General features: G+C 49.0%; 1 protein-coding gene across 10 annotated transcripts in view; it reads left to right on the forward strand.

Moving 5' to 3' along the window:
* ASAP2 (ArfGAP with SH3 domain, ankyrin repeat and PH domain 2) overlaps positions 1-18,700 on the forward strand; it is a 173,440-nt gene extending 154,740 nt beyond the window's left edge. For 3 of the 10 annotated variants that reach the window (XM_038560732.1, XM_038560735.1, XM_038560739.1), the window contains 10 exons: positions 205-320; positions 1,165-1,232; positions 2,518-2,631; positions 4,603-4,855; positions 7,117-7,251; positions 8,557-8,728; positions 13,192-13,241; positions 13,684-13,775; positions 14,196-14,318; positions 16,152-18,700. In XM_038560732.1, coding sequence (XP_038416660.1) covers positions 205-320; positions 1,165-1,232; positions 2,518-2,631; positions 4,603-4,855; positions 7,117-7,251; positions 8,557-8,728; positions 13,192-13,241; positions 13,684-13,775; positions 14,196-14,318; positions 16,152-16,226 — 1,198 coding nt within the window. In that variant the 3' untranslated portion in view covers positions 16,227-18,700. Of the gene's footprint in view, positions 1-204; positions 321-1,164; positions 1,233-2,517; positions 2,632-4,602; positions 4,856-7,116; positions 7,252-8,556; positions 8,729-13,191; positions 13,242-13,683; positions 13,776-14,195; positions 14,319-16,151 lie in introns of those variants that run through there. The other 7 variants (XM_038560734.1, XM_038560736.1, XM_038560737.1 and 4 more) reach the window with 5 other exon arrangements.
* The last annotated feature ends 747 nt before the right edge of the window (positions 18,701-19,447 follow it).

Genomic DNA, 19,447 nt, shown 5'->3' on the forward strand with positions numbered 1-19,447 from the left:
CTGGCCTCCTCCTGGCCTTCCATCCACATGGAAGGGCTGGCACCATGTCCTACCACAGAGGAGGGGGACTGGGAGGAGTGCCCTTCGGTGACTTGATGGCCGGATGCCTCCTGCTCACGTGCCCAGGCCCCCCCGCTGGGCAGTGCTGCTCCGCTGGCCCATGACTCACTGTTCCTTCTCTTGCCCTGCCCGTTTCTTGGCCAGTGGGAACCTGGATAAACAGACGGGGAAGGGCAGCACCGCCCTGCACTACTGCTGTCTGACGGACAACGCCGAGTGCCTCAAGCTCCTCCTGCGGGGAAAGGCGTCCATCGAGACGGGTGAGTGGGCACCCCCCTGGCTCCTAGTCCAGGTGCTGGGCTCCTGTCATCTCAGGAGACCGCAGTCCTGCCCTCCAAAGGCGGGGGCCTCCCCTGCATGCTCTGTAAGGCTGCTGTGGTCTCCCTCCATCTGCTGCATAGACTTTCCATCATTGGCAGGCATCCTAGAGGTTACAAGAGGCAGAGCACAGACCCTGCAGATGTCACTCGTGCCGAGGTGAATTTGAACAAGATTTGGGGCATCTTGCCCTCTTGTTCAGGATCTCCACCACCCAGGACCAGGTTTAACTCCTTCCTGACTCTGAGTGGAAGGTTTATGGGGCGGTGGGGACTCACTGTTCACCGCCCATCCTGGCACCAGGTCTCCTCCACGAGGGACCCTGATCTGCTGGGCCTTCATCCCTCTCTCTGCCAGGGGACCTTGATGTGCTGGCAGCCAGCCGGAGGGCAGGCAGCTGTGATCACATCATGAAGAAGGTTTGTGAAGAACCATGAACAGGAAACAGAAGAGAAGGCACACACCTGCTTGAGCCAAGTTTCTTGCTTTTTTTTTTTTTAATTAATAACCAAACCTTATTGATGGAGGCTTATTTAGAAGAAAACACACATTTTCAGATTTACAGGCTGACAGGAGTTCGTATCTGCATCCGTGGTTAGCTCACCCTATCTTTTGAAGTCTTACCGGCCATACACTGCTGTAGTTCTGTGCAATTGTAAGACCAGTTCAGCCCCCATGCTCAGTTTCACTTGCTGCTGCTTCACTATATCTTCTTTTAATTGCCTCGCCAACCAGACCTTTTCTTGTTTTTGCCATAATGTCTCCTTTTGTTGCCCGGCCTTTTAGCTAATGAGTCCGGAGAGACACCGCTGGACATCGCCAAACGCCTCAGGCACGAGCACTGCGAGGAGCTGGTGAGTCTCTATCTAGCATAGATGGAGTCAAGGCACCCTTCCTGGACCAGGGTGGGGGGCCCTGTCCTCTGTGCAGAGGGTCTTCCCACATACGGACCTTAGAGGGATAACCAGGAGAAAGCGTCCTGGGAGTCTTTGGAGAGGACATGACCACCCCTTTGTAGTGACACCTGAACACACATCAGTACTTGATGGTTAGACAGGTGGATGGTAGCTGTGGCATTATCTGGGGCAGGTGGAGGCCACCACAGCTTTGGCTCTTTTCTGGAGTCTGTAAGCCGCTAGCTCTTCCTCCAGCAGCAGCATCCAAAGCTGGTGTCTTATTCTGTTCCCAGTCCCAAATCCTGTGGATTGTTCTGCACCATCTTTTCCTGTCCTGTTCTAGAAGAAGAGGCAGTACGGCCAGTGGACAGAGCCCACAGGGTCAGGCAATGTAGGGCTCCCCCACCATGACGTGGGAAAGTCAGGCCAGTGCCAGCTCTCCAGCTGTCTCCTTAGTTGTTAAGATGGAGTCAGCTTTGCCAGTTTATATGGTTGTGAGAGCCAGCATTGCCCTCTGTGAAAATCAGTAAGTGCTCAATAAACAGAACAGACAGTAAATGCCACCCAAGGTGAGAAGAGTAAGAGGTACTATTCCTAATACTTGAGAGGCACCTTATGACATGGTTTCTTCTGTTTTACCAACGAGGAAGGAGGCACAGAAGGGTTCAGTCATTTGCCCAAGGTCACCCAGCTCCTCTCTGGCTGTGGAGGAAATTAAGGGCTAACTCACTAAGACACCCACGGAATCTCATGAATTCCCTTCTCTCCTGTGTATCTAAAATGGAGCTGGGGGGATCCCTGGGTGGCTCAGCGGTTTAGCACCTGCCTTCGGCCCAGGGTGTGATCCTGGAGTCCTGGGATTGAGTCCTGCATTGGGCTCCCTGCATGGAGCCTGCTTCTCCCTCTGCCTGTGTCTCTGCCTCTCTCGCTCTGTCATGAATAAATAAATAAAAATCTTTAAAAAGAAAAATAAAATTAAAAAATAAATAAAACGGAGGCTGGTATCTACCTTCCTTGAAAGAGTTGCTAAAATTCACATCCTTTTTCTGTGGGGCTTGATCTATCATGCTGGCCAGGCTCGGTTGGGTCAGCATTTAGTGGACACGTGCATTGTCCTCTGAAGTTGGGAGAGGGATTTCTGTGGGCGGGCCTCACCCTGGAGGGTCTCTGCCTCTGCCCCTCCCCACCGCCCATGGTAGCCCACCTCACAGGCAGCATCACTGACAGCCCTTCGTTCCCTCAGCTGACGCAGGCCTTATCTGGGAGGTTCAACTCTCATGTCCATGTCGAGTACGAGTGGCGACTGCTCCACGAAGACCTGGATGAGAGCGATGACGATGTGGACGAGAAATTGCAGGTCAGTGCCATTCCTTGGGGTGCCAGGAGTATTGAGATGAGCTTTGCTCGGAGCCTTGTGGATCCTGGATTAGAATCAGGGCACAGAGTGGTTCTGTTCAAGAAGTAGAATTAACTCTGCTTCCATCCATCTCAGTAGGTGTTTGTCTTTGCCCTTCCCCCAACTGTCACTGGTCTCCAGCTCCTACACGTGTTGATTTAAAGGAATGTCCCTTGTATCATCATTGTCAGCTGCCCACCTTTTGATCTGAGATAAAGATATAGGGGAAGCCCTCGCACAGTGGATGTGATAAAGAGCTGGAGGGTCCCCAGCATCATAGTTCATGTTCACCTAGTTGATCTTCAAAACCTTAATTAGAATCATTAAATGACCATTAGAGCTCTGGGTCCACCTTTTTCCTTTATCAGATAAGAAAATGTCTCAGGGAAGTTTCGAGAGAGGTTGACTGAGGCCAGCTTGAGGCCCAGACTGAGGGTACTTGCTTCTGAGTCTTGGGGGTGCCGCTGGCAGGTGACCACCTTCACGCAGGTCTTAGAGCTGAGTCAGACTCTAGCAGATTGACTCCAGAACCCACACTCCTGGCTGCTATGAAACCAGTGGGGACTGCCATACTGCCATGTAAAGTTTTGTTTTTACGGTAGGACTTGAGTGTCCTGATGCACATTGAGGATGTCTCATTATATACGTGTGTGGCATTTCCGATATCTCCTTGACTATCCTTGTTTGTGGAGCAGTCAACATCCATACTTAAAATTTCTTAGACTAAGAAACTTCTCCACTGAGTTAGCTATAAAACAGTGTCCAAGTGAGAAGAGCTGATTCATGACTCATGTTATACTTACCCTAAAAATGTATTGTAAACATCGACCCCAAGGCAGGTATACACATTAGTGTAGCATGACCTAGCAGGTCACACAGTCCAAGTAAAAGTGTGACAGCAAGTGCTAACCCTCATCCATTCCCTGTTTCCACCAGAGATGGGTATCGTTCATATAGTCATGGGCTTTGTTGAATTTAAAATATGCGCAAAGAGAACTAGCCATCAAGTTCTGCATACCTGAGCTGAGTTTGAGCCATTGGGTTGGCCAGAGCCTTGACTGGGTGAGTGGTCCTGTGAGGGGACATGGGGTGTGACAGCCAGTACTGTATCTGCCAATCACTGTGCTAGAGAAGCAAAATTCTACCCATTGAACAGATGAGAAATAAGGTCAGCAAGTTAAGATATTTGCTCAGGATCATAGCTCTTATAATGAAGCTGATATTTGAAATGAATTAGGTCTGATTTACCCTGATATCATGCACATGACCTTCAGGGGAGCAAGGGTCAGCAAACCAAAAGGGCCAAATAATAAATATTTCAGGCCTCTTGGCCTAAGAAATCACCATCTCTACTCCAACGACTCAGATGTGCCAGGGTGGCCTAAAAGCAGCCATAGATGATATGTAAATGATTGGGTATGATGGTATTCTAATAAAACTTTATAAAAAAAGATGGCGGCCCACGAGCCATGGTTTGCTGACTCTTGAGTTAGGGGAATCTCAAGAATTCGGTTCATAAGGGAAGAAAAACATCAGTCCCCTGAATTTGCCGCCTAGATGTTGGGGATTGATTGCAGCTGGTTGTTCAATTGAGAGCTTGTTTACTAATGGGAAATCCAGTGAAAACACAGATCTAGGTTAAAATCACTCTGGCTAGTAAAGATGAAATGGCCAATGCTGTAAATCCTTCACAGAATAGAGAATTGTAAATTATAAATCATGGTTTTGGGGGTCATGTGTATCTCCAATAAGAGACATGCTGAGATTAACTTTGAAATCTTGTGGTTCTCATGTAACATTTGAGAGCCAAAAAAGGCACCGTGCCCAAGTAGCCGCAGTGAATGTGAGGTGGTCACCAGTAGAGTAACGCTGAGACCAAGAGGTCAGTGTGTGTGTGCATGCCACATACCTCTGCCTGCCATCCCTCCGCAGCCCAGCCCCAGTCGGCGAGAAGACCGGCCCGTCAGCTTCTACCAGCTGGGCTCCAACCAGCTGCAGTCTAATGCCGCATCTTTGGCCAGAGATGCCGCCAGCCTGGCCAAGGACAAGCAGAGGAGCTTTGTGCCCAGCATCTTGCAGAACGAGACGTACGGAGCGATCCTCAGTGGCAGCCCGCCACCCACCCAGCCTGCGGCCCCCAGCACCGCCAGCGCCCCCCCGCTGCCCCCACGGAATGTTGCCAAAGGTACTAAACTGCTGTAGCTCCTGCCAGTGCATGAACAGTATGGTTTGGTTTTTGCTTTGGGAAGCTTATAGTTGCTTTGCCCCCTGCTAGATGACATTTGGGGCTTTTTTGGTCTTATAGTTATGCTGTTGGCATCCTAAAGGAGCTCATCATTCTTAGGATGCTGAATGGTAGTGGAACATCTGGCTTGATCCTTATTCTGGGCAGAGGTGTGGCATCTGTGTCACTCAGGGAGTGCAGGGACGCCACCAGGGCAGGTCTGAGGTGGGTGGCTCAGCTCATGACACTGGTCCTGTGAGACATTTTCCTGCAGACCTTCCTTTTCTCTCTGCTTCTGCCACTGCCCCTCCCTCTGCCTTTATTCTTTGCTATTTCCTTTCGCCCAGCCTGCATTCAGCCAGCTTGTGATGCCTATGGTTATTTTTTTTTTTTAATCTCTGTGATTCCCATGAAATGAAGGGTAAAAAGATGCTAATTTGGTAAACAATACTCAACCTAATTGTAAAGATACAAAATAATCCCTATATCCAACCAGGGCCTTCAGGGCCAGAGCTTGCTAAGCTTACCTTAGTTGCTCTGTCACAACAGAATGAGTTTGACTCAGCAGATGCTGGTTTTTATTTTTATGAAAATGGAAACTGAGGCTCCAAAAGTTAAGTGATTTTCCCAGGACTGAAGGCCAGCTAGCCAGTCTGCTCCTTGAAGGCAGGTCCAGCACGTGGCCGGCACAGCCTCCCAAGGGCTTCCCGTGAGAAGGAGGGACAGAGCCTTGTGGGGTGTGGTGTCTAGGCACTGGGACTGCTGTGGGCTGCTGGTGGTCCAGAAATAAGTCCCAGATTGCCGTGGTGCAGTAGCTGCTCTCTGGGAGGGGATGTGGGCGAGGGCGGTGGCCCTGCCCCCAGCACTAGGGAGATTGCTCAGGGAGGCCCAGAGAAGGCTGATAGGTCTGTTGTCCAGGTCACACCCCCAGGAGTAAATTCCCAAGAGGTGAGTGGGTGCTGCCCAGGCGGGCCCCAGAAACAGTCTCCTCACCTCCCCCATGGGGCCCACAGCCCCTGCATGCCCCCACCCCAGGCAGGGCCACACCTGGCCTGATGGGGTGACTCCTGAGCAGGAGGGAAGCTGCAGGCCAGGTCCCACGGCTGCCTTTCTCCCTGTCACCTCCTTGCACTGGCGGGGAGTGGCCCAGGGCAGCCGAGGGCAGCAGCCACAGTCTGGTTCTTGTGGGGCCTCTTGTCTCCCCAGCCTCTTCCTATATCCTGTGTGTGTCTACTAATTTTGGAAGCCTAGAACTAAAATGATTTGGCTTTTACTGACTTGTGTGTCATGGGAGGAAAGATTTTGTTTTGCTCTGTTGGTCATGTGAAAGGAATAGAATTTTTTTTTTCCTAAAGTCTTAGAATAAGAAGGTTTGGGATTTTTTTTTTTTTTAACTATCCGTGTGGTTAGTTTCATGCCATCCTTTGATGGTATAGATTGTCCTTCATCCCTGTAGTCCCCAGAGAGCCTCCTCATTCGGGGTCTAGTCCACACTTGGCCCAGCAGGGCATCCCCATGCAGGGCATCCCCACACAGCAAACAGGAGGGGAGTCGGCACCAGGGCAAACGTCGTCTGCAGCAGCGATGCCCCATGCTGGCATGCTCGCTCTCCTCCCTGGGCCTGGCCCCGCCATGCACGGAGCTTTGTGGGGGCAGAGGAGGGACAGTGACCTAGGCAGTGCTGCCTCCCTGGTGCGTCACCTGAGCCTCCGTGGTGTCAGGTGTGCTGACTTTTAGTCAGGAATGTTTGCAGGAGGTGGGGAGCCTCCAATCTGCACCTTGTCTCCTTGTGCTCTGAGGACAGGTGCTCCCCTGTGCCAGGCAGTGACCCTCACACACCCATGGGAGGACTTGATGAACGGGTAGAGACAAGCAGACCTTTTACAGCCTGAGTGCAGTGCTCAGGACCCGTCCCTGTGGTTATTCGTTAACCTTTTCAAACAATATTATATCTGAGAAAGAAAAGCAGTGAGATTGTGAAAACCAGCTGGTAATTGGTGTGGATAAATCTTTATCTTATCAGAGACAAGAATTAAAAAAAAGAAAAATCAGGATTCTCTTTGTGGTCTTAATGCTGTTCTAGAAGGGTCATATTTACCATTTTCTGAGAGAGGATCAATAATGCAGTGTTCTGTTTCTGTTTTTGTTCTATGCTTGTGCGTGCATTCATGTGCGTGTGCATGCGTGCATGTGCGTGCGTGTGCATGTGCGTGCGTGTGCAGTTCAGACAGCCTCCTCCGCTACCGCCCTGTGGAAGACAAACTCTGTAAGTGTGGACGGTGCAAGCAGGCAGCGATCTTCGTCAGATCCGCCAGCTGTCCATCCACCGCTGCCCCCTCTCCGCGTGACATCTACCAGTACGTTTTCTCCTTTTTCCTTTCTTGCCAGTGGGCTCTTGGATCTGGATGGCTGGGGGGTGCTCTCGGCAGCCACGCGGGGAGAGCTGCGAAGCCGCCTGCCCACAGGCAGACGCTGCCAGGAGCCCAGCACTGTGTGTCCCCCCAGCCCCCCGCAGCCGCCCTCCCCAGCCCCCCTCAGCCGCCCTCCCCAGCTGCAGCTCCTATCTGTCCCGCACCCTGCCCCAGGGGGCTCACATACTCTCCTCTGTCTTCCCGAGCACTTGAGCAACATTGCTTCCTTTCATGCACGAGCCCAGGGCATCATTTCCTCTGGCCATTCTATGGTTCCCAATATTTGGGCACAGTCATGTGGATATGATCTGGTACGTGTTTCTTCCGTGTCAACATGTGGGTGAAAGGCCTGGGGCCTAGGGGAGGGGCAGGGGAAGAAGAATGCCTTTGCTGGACCCGTGGGGTGCCAAGCTGCAGGCTAAAGGAGGGAGGACCTCCAGCATCTCGGGGCTGGCTTTGGGAGCACTGGGGTGTACCCAGGTTGCTCCCTGAGGTTTTTAACCTGAGAAGAGGCCCAGCCCCAGCTGCAGTAAGTGCCATGTGTGTGAGAGCTGGTGGCACTGGAAGGCTCATTGGGTGTCCCCGTCTTGTCCTCAGCACGATTGCTGCCTCAGCAAGGATGGCGGGTGAGGACACTGGATATTTGGGAGTAGCACTAATGTTTTCTGGAGAGGGGGCCACAGAGAAAGGAGCCCAGGGACTCCAGGCCCAGCTCCCTGTCTTACCAACTCTCTAACTTTGGGGGCAAGCACATCACTTCTCGGCCTCCAAGTCTGTGAATAAATAACCTCTTCGTCTTGTGGCCTCTCATAGACTATGGAGCCTTTACAGGGTTAGTTCTTTCTCAGATTGACCTGCTGGAAGCCTGGTGGAATGGGCAGGGCCCATGGGTCAGCTAAGGCAGTGAGAGAATTAGCCCAGGAAGGCCTGCTTGCCAGGGGTGGGACGGGGGCAAGATCCCAGGCCCAGACTCAGCCTCCTACTTCTGTCTCTCCGGGTCTTGAGGTGGCTTCCCCACAGAGGCAGATACTCACAGGCTCATAGGAACATTTTAATCCTAACTTGAGTCTTGGAAGAACTCCCTGCCAATACGGTTTTCTAATAATCTGCCATGAAAGGGGGGTTTTTTTCCCTAATGAAATCACCATTTTAAAAGAAAAGGAAGCCCTTACCAGAAGAGCCTCTGGTGAGAAGGCTGGGGATGTGATGAAGCCTGACCCTCTCTATTCCTCTCCTTTTCTCTTTCTGCAGATCCCTTGGCTCCCACACCGCCCCCTCCAGTAGCAAAAACGCCCAGTGTGATAGAAGCCTTGAACCAGCAGAGCAAGCCTGCCCAGCCTGGGATCTCACTGAGCAAAGCCCCACCCCCGCCCCTGCCGCCCCAGCCGCCCAGCCGCCTCCCCCAGAAGAGGCCTGCTCCCGGGTAACCACCTGTCTTCACGTCCCCCTCAGGGCCTGGCCAGCTTGCCATCCTTGCTTCTTGAATTCAAGGAACTTCCAAGGGGCAATGGCCCCATCTGCTGAAATTTTGGTGCAAACATTTGAAATGTCTGGTGCTTCTACTACAACATTTGAGTTCAGGTGTCACCTAACTAATTCACCAGGTTCAAGTGTCTTAAAAATAACTTCACAAGAATATTTAAACTGTAAAGATTTCATATAAATGTACATCTTCTATCCACATAATGAATTTAGATTTGGGATTAAGGTCCTCAAGGTGTGAAGCCTCTAGGTTCAATTTGTTGGTCACTCATGAGGTTATTTGGCTTCTGTGCATCCTCTGCAGTATGGGGCATATACCTACAAACTAGGATGTTCTCCTGCATAAACACAATACAGCACAGTCAGAAAATTAACAAAGACAATGTTCCAATGCTTGGACCCCATTCAAGGTTTATAGATGTCCATATAACATCCTTTACCAGAGAGGGATCCAGTTCATGGTCTCAAACTGGATCCTTCTAGTGGACAATGGTTTGTTTCCTTTAGTGGCAGTGATACATAGAAGCCAAGATCTGAGTGCTTTGTGTGCTCATTGCTCTTGGAGTGTCACTGCTCCCAGGCAGGCCCTCTGTGTGGTCAGGACCCGGGATACACACAGGTACATACATAGATGTACATCCATGCATACATACATTTATAAACACATTTATCTCCATATTTCTATCTATGTGTTGGAGTCCATTAGTCCACACAGTCCCCCATGTCAGTTGTTGTAGTGACAAACCACACCAAGACTTATTGGCCTACACAACCGTTTCATTATGCTCCCAGACTTTGTCAGGAATTTGCATCAGCGTGGTGAGGATAGATGGTCTTTTCTCCACAATATCTGGGGCCCTACCTGGAAAGACCCTTGAGGTTGGGGATGGTTGGACTCAGAAAGTGACTCATTGGCTGAGGGCTCATGTCCCCTCTCCAGTCCTTGCACCTGGTGGTCAATGCTGGCTGTCAGCTGGGGCTGTCGGCTGGAATGCTTACACGTCCGTGGCCTCTCTGTGTGGTGAGGGCTTCCTGCAATCACGGTGGCTGGGCCCAGGAACGATGCCCAAGAGACAGGTCTAGCCCTGGAGAATGGCAGGTCATCACTCCTTCTGCATATCACTGTTCAAACAGTGGCAGAGCCCAGAGTCAGGGTTTGAAGTGGAGACAGTGCGACAGCACAGAGCGGTTGCAAACTCCAGATCTCGGGAAAGAATTTGGGAGCAGTGTTTGCAAAGCACCACAGGTTCATTCTCATCCCCCATCTCTGCTGCCACCTCCTCTCCCCACTGAGATCCGGGGTCCCACAAGGAGGCCCCCTCCCCCTGCTGCCTGCCTTATCCCACCTAGGACACCCCATCAGGCCTCCTGTCCCCGCAGAGGCTCTGACTCCCTGGGCCGGATCCTTTTTCATCCATGCCACCAGATAGATGATGGAGCCTTTCAGTATATAAATTACACCTTCAATTCTGAGAAGTTTCGTTGATTTTTTTTTTAATTTCTGTTTTTTCTGTTCTTGCTTTTAATATAATTCGTGTTATTCAGATGAAGACTCCCTTGGCCTTTCTCGTACAGGTCTTGTCTTTTCTCTTTTTATTCCAGTAAGAGGACAGCCCTCAGAGCCTCCCCCTGAATCCATCTCTGTGGTTTAACATACGGCAGCTGACTTCTTACACAAAGTTGGGTGCCCACATTCTTGCTTGTACAGCAGCCCCTAGGGGCGAGTGGGAGACCGGACCCTCCTTCTACTTCTGACACCACCTTCTCTGTTCCCCCTCAAACCCAGGGTTCCTTCCTGAGGGAGCAGCTGGGGGGGGGGGGGGGGGGGGGGGGGCCTTGACCAGAGCCAGTCCCGGGGCTCCATCTGGAGGCCGGGGCTGGAAGTGCAGCTCTGCTCAGCGAGAGGCGGCTCTCCGCCACCTTCTAGCTTCCATTCTGCATTGCTTCCTTGCTTGTTTACTTCCTTTTCAAATCTGCCTTCTGGGAGATTTTCTTCACTGTATATTCCAGTTCCTTTACTGAGCTTTTCATTTCAGTAACCACATAATTTTCAAGGTAACAGTATCCTGTTTGTTTCATGGAATCATTTTCTCTCATCTCAGATTATGAGTGATGGATTTGGGGTGGTGTTTTTATGTTAGCTTTTGCTTTTCAGAATAATTTGTTTCTTCCTTGTCCATTATCTTTGTATTCACTTCTGTTACATTAGAGGCTTTTTCCTGTAAATATGGTGCTCCCTGCCCAATAGCTGCCACTTTAGCTGAGGCATTAAAACTGATCACGCATGGTACCCTCATTGGCAGAGCTGCCCATGTGGGCTTGGCCGTGGAGCATCTCCCTGGGGAGTCTCACTAGGGAACCCTGAATTGGGGCCTTTTTTCTTGAGCAACTCAGGTTCTGTAGAGAACAGTCTTCATCTCTTGCCTGAAGGGAGCAGGTTTTCTAGGAGTTGAATATAGAAATAAAGTTAAGGAGGTGCCTGGGTGGCTGTCGGTGAAGCTTCTACCTTTGGCTCAGGTCATGATCTCAGGGTCCTGGGATCAAGCCCCACATCAGGCTCCCTGCTCAGAGAGGACCCTGCCTCTCCTTCTGCCCCTCCTCCTCACTCATGCTCTCTCTTTAATAAATAAATAAAATCTTTAAAAAATAAAGTTAAGCCTTCATTTAGTTCTCCCACTTTATTTTTAGAGAGGTGGAGAGGAGGGGCAGAGGGAGAGAGAATCTCAAGCAGGTTCTGAGCCCAACACAGGGCTCAATCCCACAACCCTAAGATCATGACTTGAGTTGAAAATAAGAGTTGGAGCCTTCACCAGCTGAGCCACCCAGGTGCTCTTAGTCCCCCTCCCTTTTTAAAAGATGCTCCCCAAAACCACGGAGGTGTGCCCCCCCCCCCCCCGTCCAGACACCCTTTATTCTATCCTCTCCAGTAATAGAAACTTCTAGTCTTCAGTGGGTTGAGGGAGGGTAGTTGCTTAGCTTCTCAGGGTTGGGCTGGGAATCCAGGGATTCAGTAGCTCCTTGAGCAGATTTTGGGCCAATCTCTGTGTTTATTGCCCTGCCTTACCCCCACTCCAAGGGGCTCAGAGCACAGGTGGGGGTCCTTCAGGGCTGCCCTTCACTGCACAAGGGATCCTCCTCCGCCAGTGAGCCAGCATGATTAGGATTCGTCCTTCCAGTGGCCGCTTCCATCGCGTTTCCTCTTCAGGTTCTCTTTGAGTTTTTTTTCCCATCTTTCTCCTTTGGAGAAAGTGGAATTAAATGGATTTCAGTCTGCCTTTTTTTTTAAAAAAATATTTTATTTATTTATTCATGAGAGACACAGAGAGAGAGAGGCAGAGACACAGGCAGAGGGAGAAGCAGGTTCCATGCAGGGAGCCTGACACAGGACTTGATCCCAGGTCTCCAGGATCACACCCTGGGCTGAAGGAGGCGCTAAACCTCTTGAGCCACCTGGGCTGCCCCAGTCTGCCTTTTTTAACCAGAAGGCTCTCAGAACGTTTTTCATGCTGCTTTGTAAGAGCTCTTCCTAAAATGGAACGCATATGGCCTTGCCTTCCTGGTCTATGCAGTACACACGCCGTCTCACTGGCCCCAAGTTCAGCAGCGGGGGGACGCTCTCTCCGCCACCCTAAGTGGCCAGAGCCTGCGCTTCTCCTAGTTCCTGTGCGTCCTCACCGCCTGGTGGAGTTGTGTTTCAAAAGAATACCCTGGTGTGGCCTCCTTGCAAAGGAAGCCCCCACCCTACTCTCATCCTGGGTAGAAATCAGGGTTTTTACAAAATGTGTCCTCCTAGAGCAGGAGTCCACCAACTACTCCTGCAGCCTGGTCAGCCTGTTTCTGTGTGGCCCACAAGCTGAGATGGTTTTCATCATTTTAAATGGTTGGGAAAAAAAAGTCTATGTCATGACACATGAAAATTATGTAAAATTTGGGTTCCAGTGACTATAAATAGAGCATTTGGGAACATAGCCCCCACTCACTTGTTTATGCTTTATCTATGGCTGCTCTTGTGCCATGACGTCAGCGTAGAGTGACCCCGACAGATTTTATAACCCACAAAGCCTGAAATATTTAGTGCTTGGCCCTTTAGAAGAAAGGTTTGCTGCCTGGCATCTTGGAGGATCAGGCCTTTCCTGTGGGCCTGTCAACTAAAGGCAGAGGGGGTCAATGTGATGACTCCTGTCTTGGCATTGATGGAAGTCAAATGGCAGGACCCATTGGGTCCTGGGGCCTTTGCTTGTCATGTGATTTTAATTTCTGGAAAATATACATAAGATCAGTGTTATGTTTTCTTCACCATTGGTCTGAGCACAGGTGGTTCCTTTGTAAAGGGGAGTGAGGTGCAGGTAGATATGTGTCTTTGGGGCCTCAGGCATCAGTAAATCTACTTTCCTCTTCTTGTAGGGCTGACAAGTCAACCCCGCTGATCAACAAAGGCCAGCCGAGAGGACCTGGTAATTATTTCCTTTGGACCTGGGGTTTACCGCTGCTTGTTCCATGGGGGCAGAGTGGGAGCCGTTTCCAGCCATGTTCAGCCCTATACCAGACCCAGCTGCCACCCCACCTTCCAGAGCCTCTGCCGCTCCTGCTCCTGGCCTGCTCTGTACTGTGTCCTGCATTCCTGTCACCCTCTGACGGGGCAGGGACCTAGAAATCTGTGGAGGGGCTGGCAGTATCTGTCCCACTCCATGACACTCACATGCCTTGCACACTTTACAGAGGCTGCACGAAGTCACAGGTTCTTGGGCCTTTGAGGGACTTTCCCCTCAATAGATCAGAAAATCTCCGGAAACCTGCCTTTCGGACATGATGCTGTGGCATTTATATTAATTGTGTATAACTCATGGCTTTATGACTGAGGGCATATTGTGAAGTTGATTCATTTTAACCCTAAAGCAGCAGATCTCTCTGGAACGGAAGTTCTGGGTCCTCTGTCCAACACTGGAGTCCTGCAGCCCCCAGCCCCCATGCCCAGGAAGTCACAGACAGTAAGTGGAAGAGCCCCTCCTTTCCTGCCCCCCCTGGCTCTAGCCAGCAGTGATCAGGAGACTCCCCGAGGAAACAGGTCTTTCCCTCTTCCCCTGGCGGGCGGAAGGGAGGCTTCTTCCTGGATCTGGGTAGGACATAGCCGCAGAGCTCTCCAGCTGGTGGGCTCGGCCCCTCGGCACATGCACCCTAGGCACCAGGCAGCCTTACTCCTCGCTCTCTGCACTTTTCTCTGGGCCTCCTAGAAGTCCCCCAACCCCTGAGCTACACTGATCTACCCATCTTTACACCTGCCTGTGGGCTCCGGGGCCTGTGTTCAGGACCCCAGGACTAGCTGGAAACAAAGTGGCGCCATTCTCTGCCCCAGGAGCTGATGTGCCCCAGCAATGCTCACCTCTGACCCTTCTTCTTCTCTAATACAGACCAAGTTAAAGCCCAAGCGGGTCAAAGCTCTCTATAACTGTGTGGCTGACAACCCAGACGAGCTGACATTCTCTGAGGGGGATGTGATTATCGTGGATGGAGAGGAGGACCAAGAGTGGTGGGTGAGTCGGGGGCCTGGGCCCGGGATGTGTCTGGGAGGGGCGGAGGTGAATCCTTGCCCACCTGGCCTGAGAGCCCTGCTCCCAGGTAAGGCCCTCTGCCTGTGCAGCCTCAGGACCGCTGGCCGTGCTGCCCCTCAGCCGTCCCTTCCATGTATACTCATTTTTGTGTGGGCTTGATTTCTCCCTGCAGAGTGGGATTCTCCTACATGTGGGTGGGCAGACAACGTGGGCTGCAGTTTTCAGAATGCACTCAGGGTCTGGAGTGAGCTTTTGAGCTTAGAGGTGGTTCTGTCCTTCCCCACACTGCCTGTTGGTGGAGGGAGGCACACAGAAAGCTGACCCAGAGGGTGAAGTCCCTGAAACATCCAGGTGGGAGCTGTAATGGCATGAATGTGGTGTTTCACTTGATGACCCTAAGAATCCAGACTCAGTTCTTAGACTTGGTGACGTTGGGCAGCATGCTTATGTCACTAAGCCTTAGTCCCCTCAGCCCCACAGGGGAGATGGTACAGAAGGCCCCCAGTGAGAGGCTACTGCTAAAAATGAGGATGGTGGGCCTTGGCATGAGGCGCTAACATCCACAGTGTGAGGACCTGAACTTCCTCCCTGAGTGGCCCCAAGAGCTGAAGCAGGCCTGGCTTCCACACTTGTGTACAACCTGGCTTAGGGTGGGGCTCCAGCCTGCCAGTGGGCTTGGCCATCTGGAAAATACCTGTTTGTTTCCAGAACTGTGGAAATCGAGAAAGGTATAGCGAAGAAAGTAAATGCTGCCCAACATCTCAGCAGTTCTCCTAAATCTTAGCAATTATGTTACAGTGATTTTTCTTTTAAACTTTCACTTACCTACATAATTTACATGGTTGAGATCATACTCGGTGTGTAATTTACCCAGACTCCAAATCAGTGAATCTGTTGAAACCTTTCATAAATGCTTGACTACATTTAAGTAGAGCCAACTCACATGTTTGCCACTTTCAGTGACTGTGCAACAACTTCTGACACTCAGTTTCTAAGGCAAGTGGGGGGGGGGCAGTAACCAGATGACTGTCCTGACCACCACCACCCCAACACCCTGGGAAGCCAGGACCCTTACGCGTGCATGTCCAGGCAGATGCCTGACCCACTAACCTAGCGCTTCCTCACAGTTGACACGCATCACAGCTGACCCCTAAATGATGTGGATGTGAGCCACGTGGGTCCACTCACACAGAACTATTTTTTGATACGTGCAGTATAGTGCTTAAATGTATTTTTTCTTCCTTATGATTCTTTTTTTTTTAATTTTTTTAAGATTTATTTATTCATGAGAGAGACAGAGAGGCAGAGACACAGGGAGCCCAATGTGGGACTTGATCCCAGGACCCCAGGATCACGCCCTGGGCCAAAGGCAGATACTAAACTGCTGAGCCACCCAGGGATCCCTGTCTTCCTTATAATTTTCTTCACAGTTTTTCTGACTTTACTGGAAGAACACAGTACACACAATACAGGTAGCATACAAAATATGTGTTCACTTACTGTTTCTGTTATCTGTAGGGCTTCTGGTCAACAGTGGGCTATTTGTGGTTAAGATTTTGGGGAGTCAGAAGCTCTGCGTATGCAGATTTTCAACTGCAGGGGGTCGGGGATGGCACTTCTAACCCTCATGCATTCAAGGGTCAACTGTATTTGAAATGGGCATGAAGGAAAAAGAAAGAAAACAGTTTAGATGTCTTACCCAAGTAATTCTTTCTCAAATTCCTCTGAAAAAAAATTTTTTCCCAAATGCTATAATGTCCTTCAAAGTTGCTTTTGGAATTTCTATAACCACCTATAAACTTTGATTCTTTTCAGATTGGCCACATCGATGGAGATCCCAGTCGCAAAGGAGCATTTCCCGTATCATTTGTGCACTTTATTGCTGACTGAATTGCTACTGAACAAAAATACTTCTTTTAACAGTTATGTTCCTGTTTTGTTATTGGTACCAAAACTCTTGCCAGATGACCAGTTTCATGAAATGTATCGTGCAGTAGCCCACTTTCTCTAACGCCACTCTTCTGTTTTTACAAGCTCAAAGGCAACTTGTATGTGTAAATGAATTGTTTTTATAATTTGTGGTTTTCATGAAATAACTGCCATACTTTTTATTAGGAAAAACTGAATTTCCTAAAAGGTGAACTGAAAAGTTATTTTAACTAATCAAGATCGTCATTCTGCAGATTTAGCTAAACCTAAGTGTTTGAGTACTAGAAAGACATCTTCCAGCCTTTCCTCGGTCCGATTCTAGAGTCGGTGACCACTAGTGCAATTGTCTTTGGAAGTCAGTAAACTTGCTTTAGAAATAGCCCAGCCCCAGACTTTCTAGAAAAAAATGCTATCAGTTCACCTTAAAGACTTTCTTTTTTAAACATACATACATTTAATGATTTCCTTTGGAATCCACCCAAGGTTTAGTTAAAGCAACTTGGAAATTTACACCTTAGCATTGTACCTTCCAGCCCTAATTTGTGAGGTTGCAACTCTCATTGTATCCTGCATGTGCGTGTAGCCTGTTGTGAACAACCCTACCTAGCAAAACTACCCATGGTTTATATTACGGCATATGGTAATAGCTAATTCAGCTCCACGTTCTAGAAACCTGCATTTCCTGAATTTGGTTAAAAACTAAGGATGATGGATTGCAAAACAGTTCTTTAAACTAGTTGGTATGCTTTAGGTGTTTTGGAATTCACCTTCTCGACCCTCCTCCGTCGCCCAGCTAGCACGTTCACACACACTTGCTGTTTCCTATTGGGTGTACCACTGCCTTCCCTTCCCGGCTCCCGGGAATGTGTACTCAATTTAGTGTCTTGTATTTATATGCTATACCAACAGGAATGGTAGTTATATTGTCTTGAGATCGAATCTGTCCGTTTGTTTGTAATCAAGAGCATATCCGAAATCTGTAGGTCCCAGGTAATAAGATACTCCCAAATAAGATACTCCCGAATACTCCCGACAGATCGAATCTGTCCGTTTGTTTGTAATCAAGAGCATATCCGAAATCTGTAGGTCCCAGGTAATAAGATACTCCCGAACACACATCCCAGTTTCATGACCAAAGTCCATCATGTTATTCTTAAACTGAAGCTACTGGGGGTGGGGGGTTAGGTTGTGTGTGATAAATCAGAATTCATTAGTTTAATGAACTTGACTGTCATACCTCTCTTTAGTAATTGTGAGCATAAGATTCATAATAGGAATATTGGACATTTTGGCACTCTTTGAGAATAAATAGGCCTACAAGGCCCACTCGGATTTTTACCAGAAGTGAAGAGATAAGCTTAGGTCTGGGCTTGGAAAGCGAGGCAGCGATGCTTTCATCGCATGGTGACAATGGTACATTTGATTGGAGCAGCCCGTCTTTATTAGGCAGTTTTTTTTTTTTTAAATTGCATTGTACTTTGTGTTGCTATTATAAAGGAAAACAGAACAAACTGGAATGTTTTACGATGTTGTGTGGCAATGGCTTTTTGCCCTCCAAAGTTCCGGGTAAAAATGTGTTAGATCTGTAATTAAAGTTTTTGGGTTTTGTTTTTTTTTTTTAAAGCACTACATCTATTTTCACTAATTGTTCATTTCCGTTGTTTGAACCCTTCTTTTAGTTAATTCTCTCTAGATTTAAGAAAGTAAACAGATATATTTTGCACAGTGCACTTATGTATATTTTAACACAGTCCTCTTGCATCTGTGTCTTATAATCAGCCTTTTGACTACTTGGTGCCAGCTATCTAAGGAATTAAAGTTGATCCTCACCAACATTTAAACACCAGTCCCAAACTAATCTATCAGGTTCACTGGTACATAAATATCTAGGAAATATTTTTTCCAGTTGACAATTTGGTGGTGCTATTGTGCAGTAAATAATATTACTCTTGCCAGAGGAGAAATTATATTAACTTCCCTGCTAACATCCTTTCCTAGTAATTTGCTCTTTGCAAATTAAAAACCAACCGAGAGGAAGGAAAACATTGTAGATATCTATTTATATTTAAAGTTTACTTTTCATGAACTTAGCTGCAGGATTCTGGCATTGTGCATGCCATCTTCCATCAGATCTGACTTCTAGGGATGAGGACTCCAACATGTGCACAGACTCCTAGGTCCTGTGTGATCTGCTACGGGGTGGAGAGAATAATATGCAGCTTGGAATGCTATCTGAGATGTATGATACTCGATTCATTCACTTGATTACTTCGATCTAGTTGCAGCGCAACTGTATATATTGTATAACCTAAATCAATTCTTATTTTCGTTGTCTTTAATGCAGTGATTTATAACTAGAGCATGTTCAATAAGTTGATTCTTCCTGTTAACTAGTCATTTGAGACTGGAAAAAAAATAAAATACTTTTAAATGGACATAGTGTTATTTCTAATGTTTTTAATCCATAAGTACTGCATATTAAAGTGGCCCTTTAGAGAAACCCACTGGCCTACTGTACAGGAGATTCTCCCTATGCTATTCATACGCACGGTGATCTTTCCTCCCTGAACTCAGGTAAATACTTTGGCTTACTAGCATGCCACCCTGACAATACACTTTTAAAGTTTTGCTTTTTGTTTTGTTTTGTTTTTAAGATTTTATTTATGTATTCATGAGAGACAGAGAGGCAGAGACACAGGCAGAGGGAGAAGCAGGCCCCATGCAGGGAGCCTGACATGGGACTCGGTCCCGGGTCTCCAGGATCATGCCCTGGGCAGAAGGCAGCGCTAAACCATTGAGCCACCCGGGCTGCCCAAAGTTTTGCTTTTTGTGACCTGAGTTGGCAGCATTGCTGTTCCAAACCAGCAGCCCAAGCTCCCAGCCAGTGGGGCCATGAGCCTCACAATAGATGGTGTGCAACCTCCTCAGAAAGTCTTCTATGTTTGCCCACTGACTGCGTGCACGTCTGTGACACTTAGGTGTTGAGCTCAGTTGTGTTTAAAAGTGACAGATGAGGGGCGTCTGGGTGGCTCAGTCAGTTGGGCATTTGCATTCAGCTCAGGTCATGGTCCTGGGATCAAGTCCTATATGAGGCTCTCTGCTCAGCGGGGGGGCCTGCTTATCCTCCCTCTGCCTGCCACTCCCCCTGCTTGTGTGCATGTGCATGCTCACTCACTTGCTCT

Source organism: Canis lupus, chromosome 17 (assembly GCF_011100685.1).
Source record: "Canis lupus familiaris isolate Mischka breed German Shepherd chromosome 17, alternate assembly UU_Cfam_GSD_1.0, whole genome shotgun sequence".
In the NCBI taxonomy this organism is placed as follows: domain Eukaryota; kingdom Metazoa; phylum Chordata; class Mammalia; order Carnivora; family Canidae; genus Canis; species Canis lupus.